Source organism: Erpetoichthys calabaricus, chromosome 4 (genome assembly GCF_900747795.2).
Source record: "Erpetoichthys calabaricus chromosome 4, fErpCal1.3, whole genome shotgun sequence".
NCBI classification, from domain to species: domain Eukaryota; kingdom Metazoa; phylum Chordata; class Cladistia; order Polypteriformes; family Polypteridae; genus Erpetoichthys; species Erpetoichthys calabaricus.
In genome coordinates, this window is record NC_041397.2 from 244,391,201 (window position 1) to 244,411,293 (window position 20,093).

At 37.9% G+C, this 20,093-nt stretch overlaps 1 protein-coding gene across 2 annotated transcripts in view; it reads left to right on the forward strand.

The window, feature by feature from the left end:
* Nucleotides 1–19,488, forward strand: part of LOC114650721 (ribosomal RNA processing protein 1 homolog A-like) — a 61,937-nt gene extending 42,449 nt beyond the window's left edge. For both annotated transcript variants that reach the window (XM_028800528.2, XM_028800529.2), the window contains exons 12-16: nt 1,158–1,301; nt 8,997–9,640; nt 10,535–10,702; nt 16,975–17,041; nt 19,058–19,488. In XM_028800528.2, coding sequence (XP_028656361.1) covers nt 1,158–1,301; nt 8,997–9,640; nt 10,535–10,702; nt 16,975–17,041; nt 19,058–19,239 — 1,205 coding nt within the window. In that variant the 3' untranslated portion in view covers nt 19,240–19,488. The remainder of the gene's footprint in view (nt 1–1,157; nt 1,302–8,996; nt 9,641–10,534; nt 10,703–16,974; nt 17,042–19,057) is intronic.
* The last annotated feature ends 605 nt before the right edge of the window (nt 19,489–20,093 follow it).

A 20,093-nucleotide genomic window follows, 5' to 3' on the forward strand; every position in this document is an offset into this window, starting at 1 on the left:
TAGCAATTCATTGATTTATATTCCAAAAGGTTTTGGATTGTACCAATCCTAACAGCAGCTGGTACAGGACAGGAACCATCTGTGGATAGGATACCAGTCCAATGCAGGAACTTCTCACTGATATACCAGTATTCACTTATGCATGATCATTTTCTAATTGGTTTTATTGAGCATATACCACATTGCAATAAGTAAAACATTAAGCTAAATAAAACAAAAGTAATACTAAAAGTAATAAATAATTGGGACATGCAGAAGAATAAGGAATGTTTGCAGATAACAATTGTAATCCTAATTCTTCTTTTTATGACATTTTATTTTTCTGTTCTTGTTTATTGTTTTGATCAGTATAGATGTTGCCTTATTATACTGTTTTTTTCATCATTGTTTCATGTATCATATTCATAAGTATGCAACTTATATACTTTTGTCCTCGAATTATATTGTTCTTTTTCTCACCATTGTTTTGCATAAATAACGTATTTTTTCTTTATATGCCTGCACATTCTTTTATGTTTTTTTATTTGTGAAAATAAGAAATTGACGTTTCTAACCTTAGATGGGTTATAAAGTCATCAGGAATATAATATTAATGTTTAGAATTAGGTTACTTTAAGTCAAACTCAACATCCTTACCTGCAAAGTTCAGAAAATTATTTGCACAAAGAGCAGTTATGAGGTATTGAAGTGTATGTTTTTTATTTTTCCCTACTGTGTTTTTATTGATATCAAGCAACTATAAAACATAAGCTATTATGTCTACTACTGCTTTTTTACAACGTTAGAGTAATATTGCCTGTGTGGTGATGTAAAATGTGCCACAGTGGTAATAACAAAATTGGCAACATGTTGCTTTAATCCCAATTATTAAAAGGGGTGTGGGGGGGTAGGGGCAAGGAACCTAAGCGCCATATTGCAGTGGAATAGATGCTCCAACCAGAGTTTCTCCAGGTTTTGTTCCTTGTGTTTCTTCACTCATGGAGTTGTATTACATGGATTTGGTAGCTGTTATGAGGGCCAAAAGAGGAGAAAATAATTAAATAATTTTTGAGTGTGAATCTTGTATAACCTCTGATAAATTGTTTTAAATTAATTTGAAACCGTCCCCCCATCTAATTGTGTATATATTCATTAAACATTTTTTATTTTTCTCCAAGGAAATTTTCCCAATGATGATTACCCAGAGGAAGTTTCCACAGATGAAGACGATGACTATTTTGGAAGTAGACATAGACTGAAAAAAAGGAGAAAAAACGAAACCACATTGAATGAAGAAAGTTGTAAAAAAATGAAGAATCCAAGTTAGTTGTCTTTTGGGTTTCCATTTTATCTATGACTGGTTATCAATTGTTTAAAAAGTTGAGTAAATAAACACTAACTTTCAAGCTTTTTAATAAAGAAGAGAGCATACATTTATCCTGACTCTCTACAAGATATGATGCATTCATCTGTTCTTAGTGTATGCAGTCTTCAGTGGAGTACACAACAATGCTCCGAACTTGTTACTTTTGTTATGAAATTGCAAACAATTAACTGTTATCCTGTTTATAGATGTGTATGCATAAACAAAATATAGTTGTTAAATAATGAGAAGGCTTCTGTGGATCAAACCACACCACATAGGCCAAAACTGGGTGGGGAACACTGACCCTAGACAAACATAAACAAGCTTTATAAGTTTCAGTTATGTGTTGTTAATTGTTCACAGTTACGTATTGTTTGAATTTAACATGTTTTTTCTTATGTCAGGAAAATTATCATTATCAGTTTAAAGTTTTTAGAGAAATTGAGCAGAACAGCTACCACACCTTTCTGAATACTAATGAAGGTTTATGGTGAAGAATGTATGGCATGTGCTTCTGTGTTCAAGTGGCACAAAATCATTTAGTGAATCAAAGTTGAAGAAGATAAACATCATAGAGGCCTATGCATGTGAAAAACTGATCAGAATGTGCAAAAGGTTGAATTGTTGGAAAATGATGAACTATGCATCAGAATGATTACAAAATAAAGACACCAATAGAAAAGAAAATTGCAAGCAAATGTCTGCCATCATTTTGGTGCAAATTGAAGCAAACCTGAACTTAAAAATAAAAAAATCTTCCCGTATAAGAGAAAATGACAGTGATCCTTAATCAAGGCGACACCCTAGCCCACTCAGTTATCAGAATTTGGCAGAGAAACTCATTGCATTGCTTGCACACTACTCACTAGACCTAGCTCTGTATGATGACTTCCACCACTAAAGTCAAGTCTGCACTCATAGGAACGTAGTTCAAGTCCATTAATGTGCCTGTCTCTACAGGGTGAGAAAAATTATATTGCCATAACTAGGTGTGACTTAGGTATCTTGGAGATACTCATTCTGTTCAGAATATATTAAGTGTAGGGCTCTAGACTGCGACTGAAATGGTCGCAAATGCAACCAAAATATGCTTTGCTGATTTCTACTTGGTTCACCAGTGGCAAATGAAATCATTGAACCTTTAAACTAAATATATTACAACAGATGCAAAAGGCCATTTTGTTATTGATTGGATGTGCTTTTAACATATGTGTTGGTACAGGCTTCCAATTGGATATCCGTGAGCCACATAAAGGCTGGGTTATACACTTCATGCATCTGTAGTACAGCGTGGTCCAGATCTAATTATGCAATTATTGCATTGCATTAAAAGTTGCATAGTTAGATCTGGACCACCCTATAGGTGCGAGGGATGCGTGGCGAAAATAATGTTAGACTTGGAGAAAATATTTCTAAGTACATGTGGCTAATGTGGCAGCCGTGTATTCCAAATGGTGAATTTCAATGGGAGGCTGGTTACGCTTGTGCCAAAATAATGAATGAAGTGCTGAATATGATGCAACCAGTTATCAAAATGCTAGGGAGGCATGCAAAACATTTGAAATTCATCTCCCCATTATGTACTGTAGATCCCTTGTTATGAAGATATTTGTACCCTGTAGAATTCAGTTGTTCTTTCTTATTTGGTACAGGCACACTAAGGCGTGATTGTCCCGAATCTCCTCATGTTAGTGCATCTTTGCATGCTGTTTCTCTTATGATTTAATAAATGCTTCGTGCAAAATGCCATCCTGTCTGTCAGTAAGCCTGCATGTGCAGCTGCCTGCCTGCTGTTTCCTCGTGCGCAATGATGTCATGCAGTCTGCATTCTAAGGTTGCAGGTGTATTACATGTTATTGTGATTTTATTGGGGTGCTCTGTGATTGACAGGGGACAGTAAACTTTGTTAAAATGGTATTGAAAAATGCCACCTTGTTAGCTGTTTCTTCAGTTGTTTTGGCTTGCACATTACATGTTCTGTTACCAATACATTCTTCAACAGGAGCTCATCAACAAAGAAACATAGAAAATAAGATTTAGTAAAACATTTAACAGTAATAATTATAATAATTTGTTACTTGACACCCAAGAAATTTTTACAAAGATATTTTAAAGAAAAATCATTAAAGTAAATATACTAAACCACTTTCACGGCTTACGTGGTGTCTCGCTGTTAAACATTTACTCAGGTAGTTTTTTTCCTGGGGATGAAAGAGGGGAAAAAACATTTCCATTGGAAAGGCTTTATTCTGGAACTCAAAATTTCACCTGTGTCATATGAGTGATTAAAACTGTGTGAATGAAATAATGTAAGCTCTATCAAAAAAAAAATTCCTTGCTTATCATGAGCACATCTTTAAATTGAGTCTCAAATGCTGTACTCAAGTCTAAGAGAACAAGAATAGATATATGGCCACTGTCCACATTAACCTGTAAATTATCCATCCATTCTCTTCCGCTTATCCGAGATCGGACTTCCCTCTCCTTGGCCACTTCTACTAGCTCTTTCAGGGGAATTGTGAGGCGTTCCCAGGCCAGCCGAGAGACATAGTCCCTCCAACGTGTCCTGGGTCTTCCCCGGGGCCTCCTCCTGGTTAGACATGCCCGGAACACCTCACCAGGGAGGCGTCCAGGAGGCATCCTGATCAGATGCCCAAGCCACCTCATCTGACTCCTCTCAATGTGGAGGAGCAGTGGCTCTACTCTGAGCTCCTCCCAGATGATGAGCTTCTCACCCTATCTTTAAGGGAAAGCCCAGGCACCCTGCGGAGGAAACTCATTTCAGCCGCTTGTATTCATAATCTCGTTCTTTCAGTCACTACCCATAGCTCATGACCAAAGGTGAGGGTAGGAACGTAGATCGACTGATAAATTGAGAGCTTTGCCTTTCGGCTCAGCTCCTTTTTCACCACGACAGACCTATGTAGAGCCCGCATCACTGTGGATGCCACACCGATCCACCTGTTGATCTCCCGCTCTATTCTTCCCTCACGAATGAACAAGACCCCTAGATACTTGAACTCCTCCACTTGGGGCAGGATCTCGCTCCCAATCCTGAGAGGGCACTCCACCCTTTTCCGGCTGAGGACCATGGTCTCGGATTTGGAGGTGCTGATTCCCATCCCAGCCGCTTCACACTCAGCTGCGAACCGATCCAGAGAGAGCTGAAGGTCACGGCCTGATGAAGCAAACAGGACAACATCATCTGCAAGAAGCAGTGACCCAATCCTGAGCCCACCAGACCGCACCCCCTCAACGCCCTGGCTGTGCCTAGAAATTCTGTCCATAAAAGTTATGAACAGAATCGGTGACAAAGGGCAGCCCTGGCGGAGTCCAACTCTCACCAGAAACATACTGCCGACAATGTGGACCAAGCTCTGACACCGGTTGTACAGGGACCGAACAGCCCTTATCAGGGAGTCCAGTACCCCATACTCCCGGAGCACCCCCCACAGGATTCCCTGAGGGACACAGTCGAATGCCTTTTCCAGGTCCACAAAACACATGTAGACTGGTTGGGCAAACTCCAATGCACCCTCCAGGACTCTGCCAAGGGTGTAGAGCTGGTCCACTGTTCCACGACTAGGACAAAAACCACACTGTTCCTCCTGAATCCGAGATTTGACTGTCTGACAGACCCTCCTCTCCAGGACACCCGAATAGATTTTTCCAGGGAGGTTGAGGAGTGTAATCCCTCTGTAGTTGGAACACACCCTCCGGTCCCCCTTCTTAAAGAGGGGGACCACCACCCCGGTCTGCCAATCCAGAGGCACTGTCCCCGATGTCCATGCGATGTTGCAGAGGCGTGTCAACCAAGACAGTCCTACATCATCCAGAGCCTTGAGGAATTCTGGGCGTATCTCATCCACCCCCGGGGCCCTGCCACCAAGGAGTTTTTTGACCACCTCGGTGACCTCAGTCCCAGAGATGGGAGAGCCCACCTCTGAGTCCCCAGGCTGTAAATCATTTACTACTGTAATCAGTTCAGTTTCTGTATTTTGATTTGCTCTAAAACCTGACTGAAACTTGTGTAGAATAGAATATTTAATCAACTAATCATTTAGCTGCTTAATTACTGCCTTTTCTAGAATTTAACTTTAAGAAAGGTAGGTTAGAAATTAGTTTAAACTTGTCAAAAAGAGAGGAGTCACGGTTATTTTTCTTTGGCAGGTGTTTAATAACTGCAGTCTTTAGACAGTCAGGGAAGACCCCCCTATCTAATGATGAGTTCACTATGTCAAGTACACTATCAATTAGCACATCGGAGACTTCTTTGAAAAAGGCTGTTAGTATTGGGTCAAGGATGAAGGTGCAGGGTTTCAGTTAAGAAATTATTCTGCGTAGTTTGGTTTGATCTATTTCAGGGAGTGCTGGGATTCAATTGGATTAACCTTGGGGGGATGTACTATATTACTGCTAATATCATTTGTTTTGTACTTAAACAATATAGCAAAAGCCTCGCAAGTTTCACTAGTAGTTTTTAGGAGGCATTCCATTCAGTGAGTTCGGTTTAGAAGTCAATCAATATTTGAGAATAAAACTCTTGGATTTCCATAATTATCATTTATAATTTTAGAGAAAAAGGACTGCCTCTCAAGATGGACTACATTGTTATATTCAGTTATTTTAGCCTATCAGTTTAGTTTTTCCTCCATTTACATTCAACTACCCAACATGTACTCTTTATAATAGTGCTGGGGTATTTCTTAACTGTCTTTTCAGTTATTGTAATACCCGGGTATTGTTAATGCTGTTAGCGCTTTTGAGGTAAGTACTATAATTGAACTGATTGTTTAGAGTATTAGCAAACATTGAAGCTGCATTTGTTTGAAAATGTTTTTTTAACAATATGCTTCTCATTAGTTGTAGTTATCTGTATTTCTACATTAAATAATATGCAAAAATCGTTTGATATACCAATATCCATGACCTGCCTCGTGTCAGCTTTTAATCCTTTTCAAATGGCTGACAGAGATCAAAGGAGTGCAGTAAGTTCATGAATGCCCTTGCTTTTGGGTCACACTGGTGATCCACATGAACATTAAAATGACCTACAATTAGGAACCTGTCATAGTTATTATTATAGATACTAAGTCTGAGAAAAAGACGCATTATATTTAGGAGGTCTATAAATAGTCAATACAAGAGACTGAGATACTCCTTGAGTAACAATGGCAATATACTCGAAAGACGTGAATGTACCAAAACCGACATCTTTACAGTTTAATCTGCTCAAGTAAATACTTGCTAAACTGCTGCCTTATTTGACATGGTGCGCTGAATTAGCAAAGCTGTAATTCAGAGAGGCTGCTTCCGTTAAAACTGCCACACCATCTGAGTAGAGCCATGTTTCACTTAGTGTAAAAAAGTCGATTTTCCTATCACTCATAACATTTAAGGTCTTGGAAGAGCAGAGCTGAATTGGAGTGATATGGCATCTTGAAATGGTAATTTCCATGGCTGGGGCAGAGCTGTAGAAATGAATGCCCCCTGCTTTCTTTATTTCTTTGATTTTGCCTCAAACTGTATCTGCTATTGAGTTGTGTTTTCACAATCAAGAGGATATCAGACAGAATATTAAGGAACGAAAAGATGCAGGTGTTTCTGCAGCACACTGGGCTAGAATCACTTGCTCAGCATAAAAAGGTTGTGCCCCACACGGATCTCACACAGACTGCAAACTTAAAAGCAGGGAAAGTCAGTGAATAGTACCAATATAGGAATTACCTTTCAGAATATCCATCTCAAAGGTACAAGTCTCACCAACTTTAGAGAAAACATTCAGTCGCATGCTGAGAAAACAGTGGAGGTTACAGTCAAGGAACTTGGAAGCCAGTTTGAAAATATGAGGGGTAATACACAGCACAGACGTTAACATGGGTCTGAGATCATTTGTCTGTCAAGATTCATGGCCAGATGATTTAACTACTTTTGGAGAAACTAACTATTATCAAGAAGACTTTTTGAATAATGCATGTGATGTCAAGGCTGTACAAACGGAATGGAAAATGTTATTTCTGATTAAATGCAAATTCTCAGACAAGTCTTAACAATAGTTTGTGGGAAATATTACTGACAAGAGCTTTACTGCATAGATTTCCATAGTATTCTACATCTTATGATCATGCTTGCTCTACCTACTTAAACAGATCAGTGTGAATGTGGCTTTTAAGTACAGTACAGAACAGAATAAAATCAAACATTTGAAACTTACTCCATGTCTCAACCGTGGAGGACTTTGTCAGGACCGCACAGAAGGCCCATCATTTGAGCAGTGTATTCCCGAGCCCTGTGACAAACACTGGATCACTTCAAACAAGAGCAAAAGAAGACCAAATTACACTGGATGGTCCTCTGACACTGACATTCTGATGGTCATTAACACAGACTCAGAACCTGAGTAAAATACGCAGTTCTTAATGACTGTACGTAGTTTGAAAGTTACCAAAATAATCAAGGCAGACATAAAAGCATAAGGGAAGGAGATATTGCATAGGAGAAGGGAAAGGCACACATACATGGAGGTTAGAAAATGGAAGACTTTGAAAGATTAATATTTTACATATTGGATTATTTGGCATCTAAATCAGAGCTATTGGCTCCTATTTTTTTCTTTTAGGAGCTACTGGCACCATGAGGTGAATTTTTGCCTGGATTGCTGTGTCTTTAAAGGTGATGAATGTAGTAATTGCTCAGTTGGTATTGCTGCATATAGCTCTTACGTAAAGTATGTCAGAAAGGTAATTGAGACTGTAAGGTTAGAATTTTCACTTTATACGCAAGTAGTATAAAGGGGGATATGTTCCTGCTTTGTTGCCAGGTAACAATGAAAAATGTTTTTGTTTTTTCTAATGGGAAATTTTTAAAATAACTATCATTACAGCTGCCAATTTAGTCCATTTATCTAATATCAAAGTTAAGATTTATATGAAGATTAATGATTAATAGTGAAGAAAAAAGAATGATTTCTCCAAATTAGCAATAAATACATGAAAATAAAAATCACTGAACTGGAAGAGATCCTCCTTCTGATTTACTATGTTGGAATTTCAGTGCTTATTGTTTTTTAAATAAGGGCTAACCAAGAGCCTTGCATGGCTTTTTCATATTTGCTCACAATAATTTCTCACTGTAAATTATTCAATGTTAAGTTTTTGCTTGTGGATTTTTCTTAAGGTCTCCCCAGTCAAATATTAAATTGGAATGCTCCTTGAACTCCCCCATTGTGTTGACATTGCACCATGCCAATATATGGGGCATGGCTGAGATATTAAAGCAGATGGCCTAGAATGCACAAGTCAGCCTAACCTCACCAGTGAACTAATCATTTCTTCCTGCTTAGCTCAAGGGTGGTTGGTGTCTTTGGACTTTCAACCACTTTCTCCTCAGCATCCTTGTTTTTTTTTTTTGTTTTTTTTGTTTTTTTTTTTTGAAAACTTGGGGAAAATGTGGTTGGGCTAGCTTAGTAAATATATTTATTTGAGTGTACAAGGTTTAAATAGACATAGAAATACACCTGGGAAGTTTTTTAATGTAAGTGTGTATTTTTTAAAAGTAAGTGTTCAATATGAAAACATTTTTTCTATTAAGTAAAAATGCTTGTAATGATTGAGTATTCCTTTTTAAAGTATAACTTTTTAATATCTTACAGGAAAAAGAGAGAAAAATGAAGACCACTCAAAAGATGTAGAGAGGGTTGAAAAAAAGGAACAGACTGAGCTGCTTTCTTCAGCAAATGCAGAGACCACTAATACTAAAGTAGTAAGTGACCTGGATTCCACAAATGGAATAACACAAACTGTGAAAAAGAAGCAGAAGAGAAAGAGAAAATTAAATAATCCAGAAGTAAAGAAAAGCAGCACTTTTATCAATCCAGGCCTTGAAAATGGTGTGATTGGCTTACAAGATACACAAGATACAAACCAAAATATATCTAAAGGAAGTTTAGGAGAAACTCTGGAGTCAATGCTGGGGAATAGACAGTCTGTAGCTTTTTCCCCAGTAGATTTTTGTACATTAAAAAAGGATGCCAGTGAGGACTCAAATGATTTAGCTGGTGAACTGGCTTCTTTGAAAAGCAATGTCCTTCAAGAGGAAGATCCAGTGTGTAGACCTTCAGGTGTAAAGATTTTGAAAAAGAAAAAAATGAAAAATAGAATGAAATTGATAACACCAAGACCAATAAAAAGGCCATTAAAATTATTGACAAAGAAAGGAAAAAGAAAGTCTGAAGTTACAGATTCATCTACCACTGGAGATATTGGAGGTGATAGCAAAAAAATTAAAAAAAGCAAGGTAAGTAATACACATTTCATGTGGTCTACAACTAAAAGTATCTTTTGTTTACAGCTGTTTTAATCTCTTCCCTTTGTCATTAATGTTATATCATCATTACATATGGTATACACTAATTGTTGATGTGTTTCAGTATTTCTACTGTTGGTATTCTTTGGATTCTTATTATATGTTAAACTTTGTTTATGTTCAGTCCTGAAACAATTGATTAATACAAAAATGTGTTATAAATATTGGGATAATGACGGTATGAAAGCTACTTTGTTAGGCGGTAAAAGTGTAAATGCAGTGAAGATGTACAGACATAATATAAGAATGCTTTGTAACATGGTATTTATTCTTAATTTCATATTATGTAGTGCAGATGGTTTATTGCTGGTATGCAATTTTTCCATTGTTAAATATTATATAATTTGTAAAATATTTAGTAAATGCCTTCATTTTATTTAACTTGATGTAAATATTTGGCCTTTTAATCGGAGGTCATCTACAAATTTATGACACACGGGTATTACAAATTCCCTCTTTTTATATTGTGTCTTCGCCTTTATTTTAAAAGCTTAAAGCTTTTAGGTTATATATTCTTTTAAGTGTTTTGCCTGTGACTTTGTCGTGTATGACAGAATAAATATTTTAAGGAAGCAATGTTAAAATAATATATGAATTTAAATAAAAGCAAACTTGTGTATAACTTGCTCTTTGACCATAAGCAAATCATAACGAGCACATCTCTTTTACAAGAAATAAGGAAACTCTTTTTCTTTAGTATATTTGTAAATCATCTTGGAATGGTGTTCACTAGACATTACTATAGATAGAATAATCAAGTAATGGTGAATGATATTCTAATAGCAAGTGTAACTATATTTTCAGAATTTTTTTCCCCACCTCTAGGTAAATGAAGAGATTAATATATCCAAAATTTCCTCCAGAAAAGCTATTCTAAAAAAGGAATCAAAAGAGAAGAAAAATTTTGTAAATTTTGAGACCTCAACTATACCAGTTCCTGTTTTCTTTAAAACACCTAGTGGAAAATGCTGCACCCCCATATCTTCCATAAAGGTATTTGAATTTATGTGTATTCTGTACTGATATTAAACTGACATCCAAATCCAATTATGTACAAACTGTTACATTTAATTATTTTTGGTTTGTATATGCTGTAGAGTGGTAGCTGGAGTTGGTTGAATTTCTGAATACCCTTTACTGCTATAGCACAGGGGAAGCAGGGGCATGACTATCTGTTCAATTATCTTCCTCATCTGTAATCAGGTTTTATGATGAATCTTTTTTCATGTTATTTTTTCATGATATTGATGAGAAGAAGTCGTGATAACACAGCAAGCAAAATCATTGTTTTTGAGCCTCCCTCTTGACTGGTTAATAAATTGTTTGCATTTTGCTGATCTCGTGAAACGAATGATCAGTACCTCATGCATACTCAGGCCTCTGTTTAGATTCAGTGGTTTCTACTTTTCAAAGAGAAAGGAATTGAAAAAAATAGTTGTCTTATATTCTGATTTTCTTTGCATACCTAAATCAGCCCATCTTATTTAAACATGGAATTTCAAACCCAGTTTCAACAAAAGGCCTGTTTTGCTTACTTTTGCTCTGTGTTAGAGTAATTGGTACACAGATTCTGTGGCAATTTACCTACACGCTTGAGGGTACAGGATACACCCATAGAAGGTTGAGTTAGTGGGACTGTTTTATTTAACATAGTGCAATTGAAAAACCCATCAATTAAAATTGTTTTTAAAACTTTCTTGTAAACCTGATGAGAAGTCAAGCAAAATGACACCTTTTATTGGCTAAATAAAAAGATTACAAATACAAGTTTTCAAGGCAACTCAGGCCCCTTCTTCAGGCAAGATGTAATTGTAAACCTGATGGAATTAATATAAACCCTTTAATCCAGCCCTGAAAAGAGAAATGATCAGTTGTGTGGCCATATGCTGAAGATACATTCAAAAATCAAACAATTGTGATAAGGTGCAATTGTTTTATACTTAGAAATTATTTAATATTGATTAAAGCATTGTTGTTTTAAATGCTGAATTTTACTATACTGACTGGAATCATTCATATGGCATTGATAGTATAATTCCCAGAGATGGGCAAATGGATGTAAATATAAGCATATTTTTATCATCATCTTCTTCTTTCAGCTGCTCCCGTTAGGGGTTGCCACAGCGGATCATCTTCTTATATATTTTTCTGTCCTCTGCATCTTGCTCTGTTACACCCATCACCTGCATGTCCTCTCTCACCACATCCATAAACCTTTGCTTAGGCCTTCCTCTTTTACTCTTCCCTGGCAACTCTATCCTTAGCATCCTTCTCCCAATATACCCAGCATCTCTCCTCTGCACATGTCCAAACCAACGCAATCTCGCCTCTCTGACTTTGTCTCCCAACCGTCCAACTTGAGCTGACCCTCTAATGTACTCATTTCTAATCCTATCCATCCTCGTTACACCCAGTGCAAATCTTAGCATCTTTAACTCTGCTACCTCCAGCTCTGTCTCCTGCTTTGTGGTCAGTGCCACCGTCTCCAATCCATATAACATAGCTGGTCTCACAACCGTCCTGTAGACCTTCCCTTTCACTCTTGCTGATACCCGTCTGTCACAAATTACTCCTGACACTCTTCTCCACCCATTCCACCCTGCCTACACTCTCTTTTTCACCTCTCTTCCACAATCCCCATTACTCTGTACTGTTGATGCCAAGTATTTAAACTCATCCACCTTCGCCAACTCTACTCCCTGCATCTTCGCCATTCCACTGACCTCCCTCTCATTTCTACACATGTATTCTGTCTTGTACCTACTGACCTTCATTCCTGTCCTCTCCAGAGCATATCTCCACCTCTCCAGGGTCTCCTCAACCTGCTCCCTACTGTTGCTACAGATCACAATGTCATCAGCAAACATCATAGTCCATGGGGACTCCTTTCTAATCTCGTCTATTCATCCTGTCCATTGCCATTGCAAATAAGAAAGGGCTCAGAGCTGATCCCTGATGTAATCCCACCTCCAAATTGAATGCATCCGTCACTCCTACCGTAGACCTCACCACTGTCACACTTCCCTCGTACATATCCCGTACAACTCTTATGTACTTCTCTGCCACTCCCGACTCCCTCATTCAATACCACAGCTCCTCTCAAGGCACCCTGTCATGTGCTTTTTCCAGGTCCACAAAGATGCAATGCAACTTCTTCTGGCCTTCTCTAAACTTCTCTATCAACATCCTCAGAGCAAACATTGCATCTGTGGCGCTCTTTCTTGGCATGAAACCATACTGCTGCTCACTAATAATCACCTCACTTCTTAACCTAGCTTCCAGTACTCTTTCCCATAACTTCATGCTGTGGCTCATCAATTTTATTCCCCTGTAGTTACTGCAGTCCTGCACATCCCCCTTATTCTTAAATATCGGCACCAGTACACTTCTTCTCCACTCCTCAGGCATCCTGTCACTTTCCAAGATTCCATTAAACAATCTGGTTAAAAACTCCACTGCCATCTTTCCTAAACACCCCCATGCTTCTACAGGTATGTCATCTAGACCAACAGCCTTTCCATTTTTCATCCTCTTTATAGCTGTCCTTACTTCCTCCTTGCTAATCCGTTGCACTTCCTGATTCACTATCTCCACATCATTCAACCTCTTCTCTCTCTCGTTCTCTTCATTCATCAGCCTCTCAAAGTACTCTTTCCATCTGCTCAACACACTCTCCTCGCTTGTGAATATGTTTCCATCTTTATCCTTTATCACCCTAACCTGCTGCACATCTTTCCCAGCTCAGTCCCTCCGTCTAGCCATTCTGTACAGGTCCTTTTCTCCCTCCTTAGTGTCCAACCTCTCATGCAACTCATCATATGCCTTTTCCTTAGCCTTCGCCACCTCTCTCTTCACCATGCGCATTATCTCCATGTACTCTTGTATGCTTTCTGCATCTCTCTGACTATCCCACTACTTCTTTGCCATCCTCCTCCTCTGTATACTCTCCTGTATTTCCTCATTCCACCACCTGGTTTCCTTTTCCTCCTTCCAGATGTCATGCCAAGCACCCTTCTTGCTGTCACCCTTACTACATCTGCTCTAGTTTCCCAGCTGTCTGGTAACTCTTCACTGCCACCCAGTGCCTGTCTCACCTCCTCCCTAAACTCAACCTTGCAGTCTTGCTTTTTCAACTTCCACCATTTGATCCTTGGCTCTGCCCTCTGCCTCTTCCTCTTCTTGATCTCCAACGTCATCCTATAGACCACCATCCTGTGCTGCTTAACTACACTTTCCCCTGCCACCACTTTGCAGTCTTCAATCTCCTTCAGATCAACTCTTCTGCATAGGATGTAATCTACCTGTGTGCATCTTCCTCCACTCTTGTACGTAACCTTATGTTCCTCCCTCTTCTTAAAATACGTATTCACCACAGCCATGTCCATCCTTTTGGCAAAATCCACTATCCTCTGACCACCTTCATTCCTCTCCTTGACACCATACCTACCCATCACCTCCTCGTCTCCACTGTTCCCTTCACCAACCTGCCCATTGAAATCCGCTCCAATCACCACTTTCTGTCCCTTGGGTACACTGTTCATCACTTTATCCAGCTCACTCCAAAAATCTTCTTTCTCACCCATTGCACACCCAACTTGCAGTGCATAAGCACTAACATCATTCATCATCACACCTACAATTTCCAGCTTCATAATCATTACTCTGTGTGACACTATTTTCACCTCCAAAATACTCTTGACATACTGTTACTTCAGAATAACTCCTACCCCATGTCTCCTCCCATCCACACCATGATAGAACAATTTGAATCCACCTCCGATCCACCTGGCCTTACTCCCCTTCCATTTAGTCTCTTGCACGCACAATATATCAACCTTCCTTCTCTCCATCATATCTGCTAACTCCCCTTACCATTCATACTGCCAACATTCAAAGTTTCTACCGTCAGTTCCACTCTGTTTACTTTCCTCCTCTCCTCCTGCCTCCGGACACGTCTCCCCCCTCTTCTTCTCCTTCTTCTTCGGCCAACAGTAGCCCAATTTCTGCCAGCACCCTGTTGGCTAACAGTACTGGTGGCGGACGTTGTTAACCCAGGGCTTGACCGATCCGCCATGGAAATTTGTATTGTTGTCCGCATATTGATTTGGCAAAATTTTACACCAGATGCCCTTCTTGACGTAACCCTCCCCATATCTGGGCTTGGGACCAGCACGAAGAAACACACTGGTTTGTGCATCCCCTGTGACTGGGTTAAATATAAGCATATTTTTATGATTATTTAAATAAAAAAAAAAAGTTGCTTGCTTATGAGTGCATGTCTAGAACCAAAGGAATTTTTTTTTGTTCTTTCACATCGCTTGTCAATTGTTGGTTTCTGTTTTTCATTTTTAAATTTAAAGATAAAAGATTTAAATAAATGTAGCTATGTGTACTGACTTTGACTTTGTTAAATGGTGCGACTCAAACCACTTACACCTGAACACCAGCAAAACCAAGGAACTGGTGGTAGATTTTAGGAGACCCAGGCCCCTCCTGGACCCCGTGATTATCAGAGAAGACTGTGTGCAGAGGGTGCAGACCTATAAATACCTGGGAGTGCAGCTGGATGATAAATTGGACTGGACTGTCAATATTGATTCTCTGTGCAAGAGAGGACAGAGCTGGTTGTACTTCCTTAGAAGACTGGCGTCCTTCAACATCTGCAATAAGATGCTGCAGATGTTCAATCAGATGGTTGTGGCGAGCGCCCTCTTCTATGCGGTGGTGTGCTGGGGAGGCAGCATTAAGAAGAAGGACACCTCATGCCTGGACAAACTGGTGAGGAAGGCAAGCTCTATTGTAGGCACGGAGCTGGACAGTTTGACATCCGTGGCAGAGCGACGGGCGCTTAGCAGGCTCCTATCAATTATGGAGAATCCGCTGCATCCACTAAACAGTGTCATCTCCAGACAGAGGAGCAGCGTCAGCGACAGACTGCTGTCACTGTCCTGCTCCACTGACAGACTTAGGAGATTGTTCTTCCCCCAAACTATGTGACTCTTCAGTTCCACCCGGGGGGTAAACGTTAACATTGTACAAAGTTATTGTCTGTTATACCTGCATTTTTATTACTCTTTAATATTGTTTTTTGTATCAGTATGCTGCTGCTGTAGTATGTGAATTTCCCCTTGGGGTTAATAAAGTATCTATCTGTCTCTATCTATCTATTGAACAAAGACAGAAAAAAAGCAACTGAAGAAACTCTTGTGCCAACTAATTAAACAATTCAGTAAAAGTAAAGACCACTGTAATTCTTGGGTTATGAAACTAGTACTGTTGAAAGCCTTGCAGCCACAGTGCAGGCTTTCTTACCTAGAATCGGGCTTCCTGGAATAATCATTGTCTGAGATGCAAAACATTTAAATTTAAATGTGTTTTATAATTTAAATTATTTGTTACAAAATGCCTAATGACATTTGCACTACAAACAATTTTCTGAGAATAAAAGTAATTTCTTCATTATCAGTCCATAATGATCTTTCAAAATTGTATTGGACTATTGAAGAACATTTTAATTATTATTTTCTTTTCTTGTGAGCCTCTGTGACTAGCTCACAAATTTAAAGATATTTAACAATTGGATAAAATAGATCTTTATTTGTCCCCTGGGAGAAATTTAGATTTTTTTTTCCTCTTCAGAAGCTCTATAATATAATCAGTAGACACACACACACACACACACACACACTTTGTTGTTAACACACACCAGAATGACTAAAATGGAAGAAAATTTAAAAAGAAAAGAGAACTTCTGACTTGGCAGTCACAGTTCCAGTGAGGCATTATGCAGGCATATTGCCGTTGGTATGAAGGACCCCCAGTAGTGTTTCTATACATACATCTGCTGAATGATTCTTTGACTGAAAGTCCTCAGTGTAAGTGTGTCAGAGAGGACATACAGCATTGTTCACAGTTTTCTTATTTTTAAATTCTTTTCTCCTCTACTGCATGCAGGGTGTTTGTCTGGACTTCTCGTGAAGTGATTTACCAGCCCAATGCTAGTAGAAGATATGAAGGGCGTTACTACCCGTGATAAAAAGATTAATGATGTCATATATCATTTATCATTTTCACTACAGATCTCATAGTATTAGTAGTAAAAATCAGAATGTTTGTGTTTTATTGTGCATCCATATTTTAATTTGACTTTTTCCAAATTATGTAATATTGTCATGCTGGTTTTGATTAAGTGTCATCAGATTTGACATGTAGGCTATAGACAATTTGCAGCTTTAACCAATATTTCTACTTTTATGTTTTGTTAGAAACAAAAGACACCAGACTCGGTCTCAAAGAAAGTTACCTTTGGTTTGAACAGGAACAAGACAGCAGGTACATAGTAACTCCAACTTTAATTTTTCAGCAGTTTCCTGCTGACTGGTTTTCATTTTCTTGCTTTTAACTGTGCAGAGAATATCAACTTTTTTCTTACTAATCGTGATACTCTATAAGAAGATAGTTACCATGCCAAGTATTTTTCTTACTTAATTCTTTAATTTTGCTCCTGTATAAAGAAAGGCCCAGAATTTTGGAGTAATTAAACTTATTATAATGTTATGGCCTGGTGCTAGTTTTTTCACTTTTTGAAACGTTCAGTTACTCTGCCATCATCTTGCAAGAAGTAGCAACTTACTCAAGGTGGGATTTCCATAATTTGCCATAGGAGAATAGCAAGTACAACAAAAATATGAACAGGTTAAGCTTTATTAATCAGCTGGTATTGATTTTTGCTACACTAGCATTTATCATAAAGAACAGATTTCCCAGTATGAACAGAATAATTGGTAGTCCCGATAAGGTTAAACTGTGCAAAGGCCTTTACTTTAGTCTTCATTTAAATTTAGAGATCGGTGGAACATTGTTTACTTTAATAGTCAGATTACAGTATTTGTGAGCACTGTAGCTTTTGCTTCATATATTATTATTTTTTGCAGACTTTAATTCTGTAATTGCAATGTACATTAAAATGTATGCATTAATGAGTGTTTTTAAGTAGTTATTAGCAGCTTTATATGTTAACAGAAGGGCTGTGAAACCTGCTGTGGCCACATATGTACAGGAGTTGCATAATCATGTTTTTGAGTCTTGTTAATAATTGTAGTGCCAGCAGTTCTGTTTATACAGTCCAGATAATTCAATTCCACAACCCTGTAAATAACACATTAAGTCTAATTGAATTAAACTTTTTACATTTGTTTTTCTGCATAGTGAGACTGCCTCACTTTTCTTATCTATTTCTGATTTGAAAAATTGGGTTTTAGTTTAGTAATGTACATACCAGCTGGTAGATCAGTGGGGAAATTTAAACATCTAAATTAAGTGCAAATTCACCAAAAGTTAATACTCTCATCCTGTAATTTAAAAGTTTCCAATATTTTGTTACTGACTGTGGAATTTCCACCTAACAAATAAGTTTATTTTACATTTTTAATGCCAAGAAGTTGACAGTCAAACATTGTGTCCTAAATTTAAACCGTTGCATGAGTGATAAGTATAGTTGAGTGTCGTTCACATACCAAAGAATAATGTGTTTTAGAACTATATATCTTCATGTTAGTATATAGACAGAAAAATGTAATTATACCAGTGCTAAGTTCTGTAGGAGTACTTTCATAACATGGATGGGCACAGTAAATATTATTTCACAAATACAAGCTAAACCACTCAGTGATGATCAGTTGGGAACGTAGCACATTACCAAGTGTGTAGAACTTATGGAAGCATTTCACTTACCCCATTCATATTTTGCTTGGTGAGACCACATTGCAGCTCCATTTAGCTTTCCTGGGAGAAGTCCAATCGGGCTATGTGGGTCACTTGTCCACATATGTTTCTCCAGAGGTAGGCCCTGGATGTTTTGCTTTGGGTGAAGGTGTCTTAGATTTTTACAGAAACTTAATGAGCATCATAATTTTGGATTGCTCTTTGGTCAGCCCCACCCACATATCTGCAAGGATCATTGACACAAGCCTGTCCATCGTGCTAAGTTTTGACTCCTAGGATGGAACCTTTCACGACAGAATATTACATTTTCTTATTTATTTAATTTTAAGGTTGTTTAAAATGTATTTAAAACAGTTTTACTTGGGAAAAACTCAAGCTTTTCATTGATAATGCTATAAGTAGTAGCTTTGTTTTTAGATCTGTAGAGCAGTTCTTATGCATTGTACCCCAGAGCTGAATTTAATTTCAAATTATTGCTCAATTAATATAAAGCTAGTTTTAATGGGTCTGTGCAGTTCTCCAGATTCATTGTTTTATTGAAGTGTTTTTTTATTTTTAATATTGGATGTTTTTAATTTAAAACTGAAAAAAAAATCACCAGACATTTTTTCCTCCAACCCACAGAATTCAAGAAGAATGACAAAAGCATCTTAGTCAGCCCTGAGGGTACTTCAAAAGTGGCATTTGACCCAAATCAGAAGCCCCTTTATGGTGTTCTCAAGTCCCCTGCAAGTCTAAGCATAAGACTAAAAAAGCACATGTCTTCACCAAGAAAGAAAAGAGCAACTGCAGCTGATTTTTTCTAAATGTTCTCAAGATCATGAACTTTGTCTTTTTATAGATGACCACATACAGAATCATACTGAACAAATTGTACAATCAGTTATCATTTTTAATTGAGGTAATAAACTTTTTTTTTCTCCCAGAGATAAACTTTTAGGTGCTTGTAAAATATATACTTCTATTACATTGATTTTTAGGACAGATAAAATTTGTTAATCTGATAAATTCATCTGTAAAACACATTGATAATTAAAAATAAAATTGTATCTCCACTTTTCTCACAGTTGTAACTTGCAAAGATCTGCTAAGGAACTATACAGTTAAGCACAAATTGTGATTTTATTGCAACACTCGCCTTGAGCCTTTCACTTGATCTTTTTAGCAGGTTGCTTAGCTTTCTAGGCAGCTTTAAGAACAAGTAACAACATCAGTGTTTTATTGTGCTATATACTATTTTTCTTCCCATGTCATCACTGTATCAAGGCTTGAAGTACATGTCAAATGCTCCTTCTTAATTGTAGTATGATCCAGAGGCCTGTGTAAAAAGATTATGCAGTTACTCATGACTGTACCACAGTTTGAATCTGAACTCCACCCAAAATAAACTATCAGTAGGTTAAATACTTAATTCAAGCTCCTAAAGGGAGTACCAGCAGGACATATACCATAGGGTGAAATTTGTTGTTATGTGTGTGTAACGCCTCAATCCTTAAACAATGGCAGAAAGAGATTTTATTGCAGTAGCATTTTTTTTTAATTATACGCAGCACTGGTGCTGTCCTCTATTGATATCCGCAGTTAACTTCACATGCTACTTGAAATTTTCAGTGTGGTGTGGACACAGTGCAGCAAACCAAGTTATTAATCTTGCCATTGC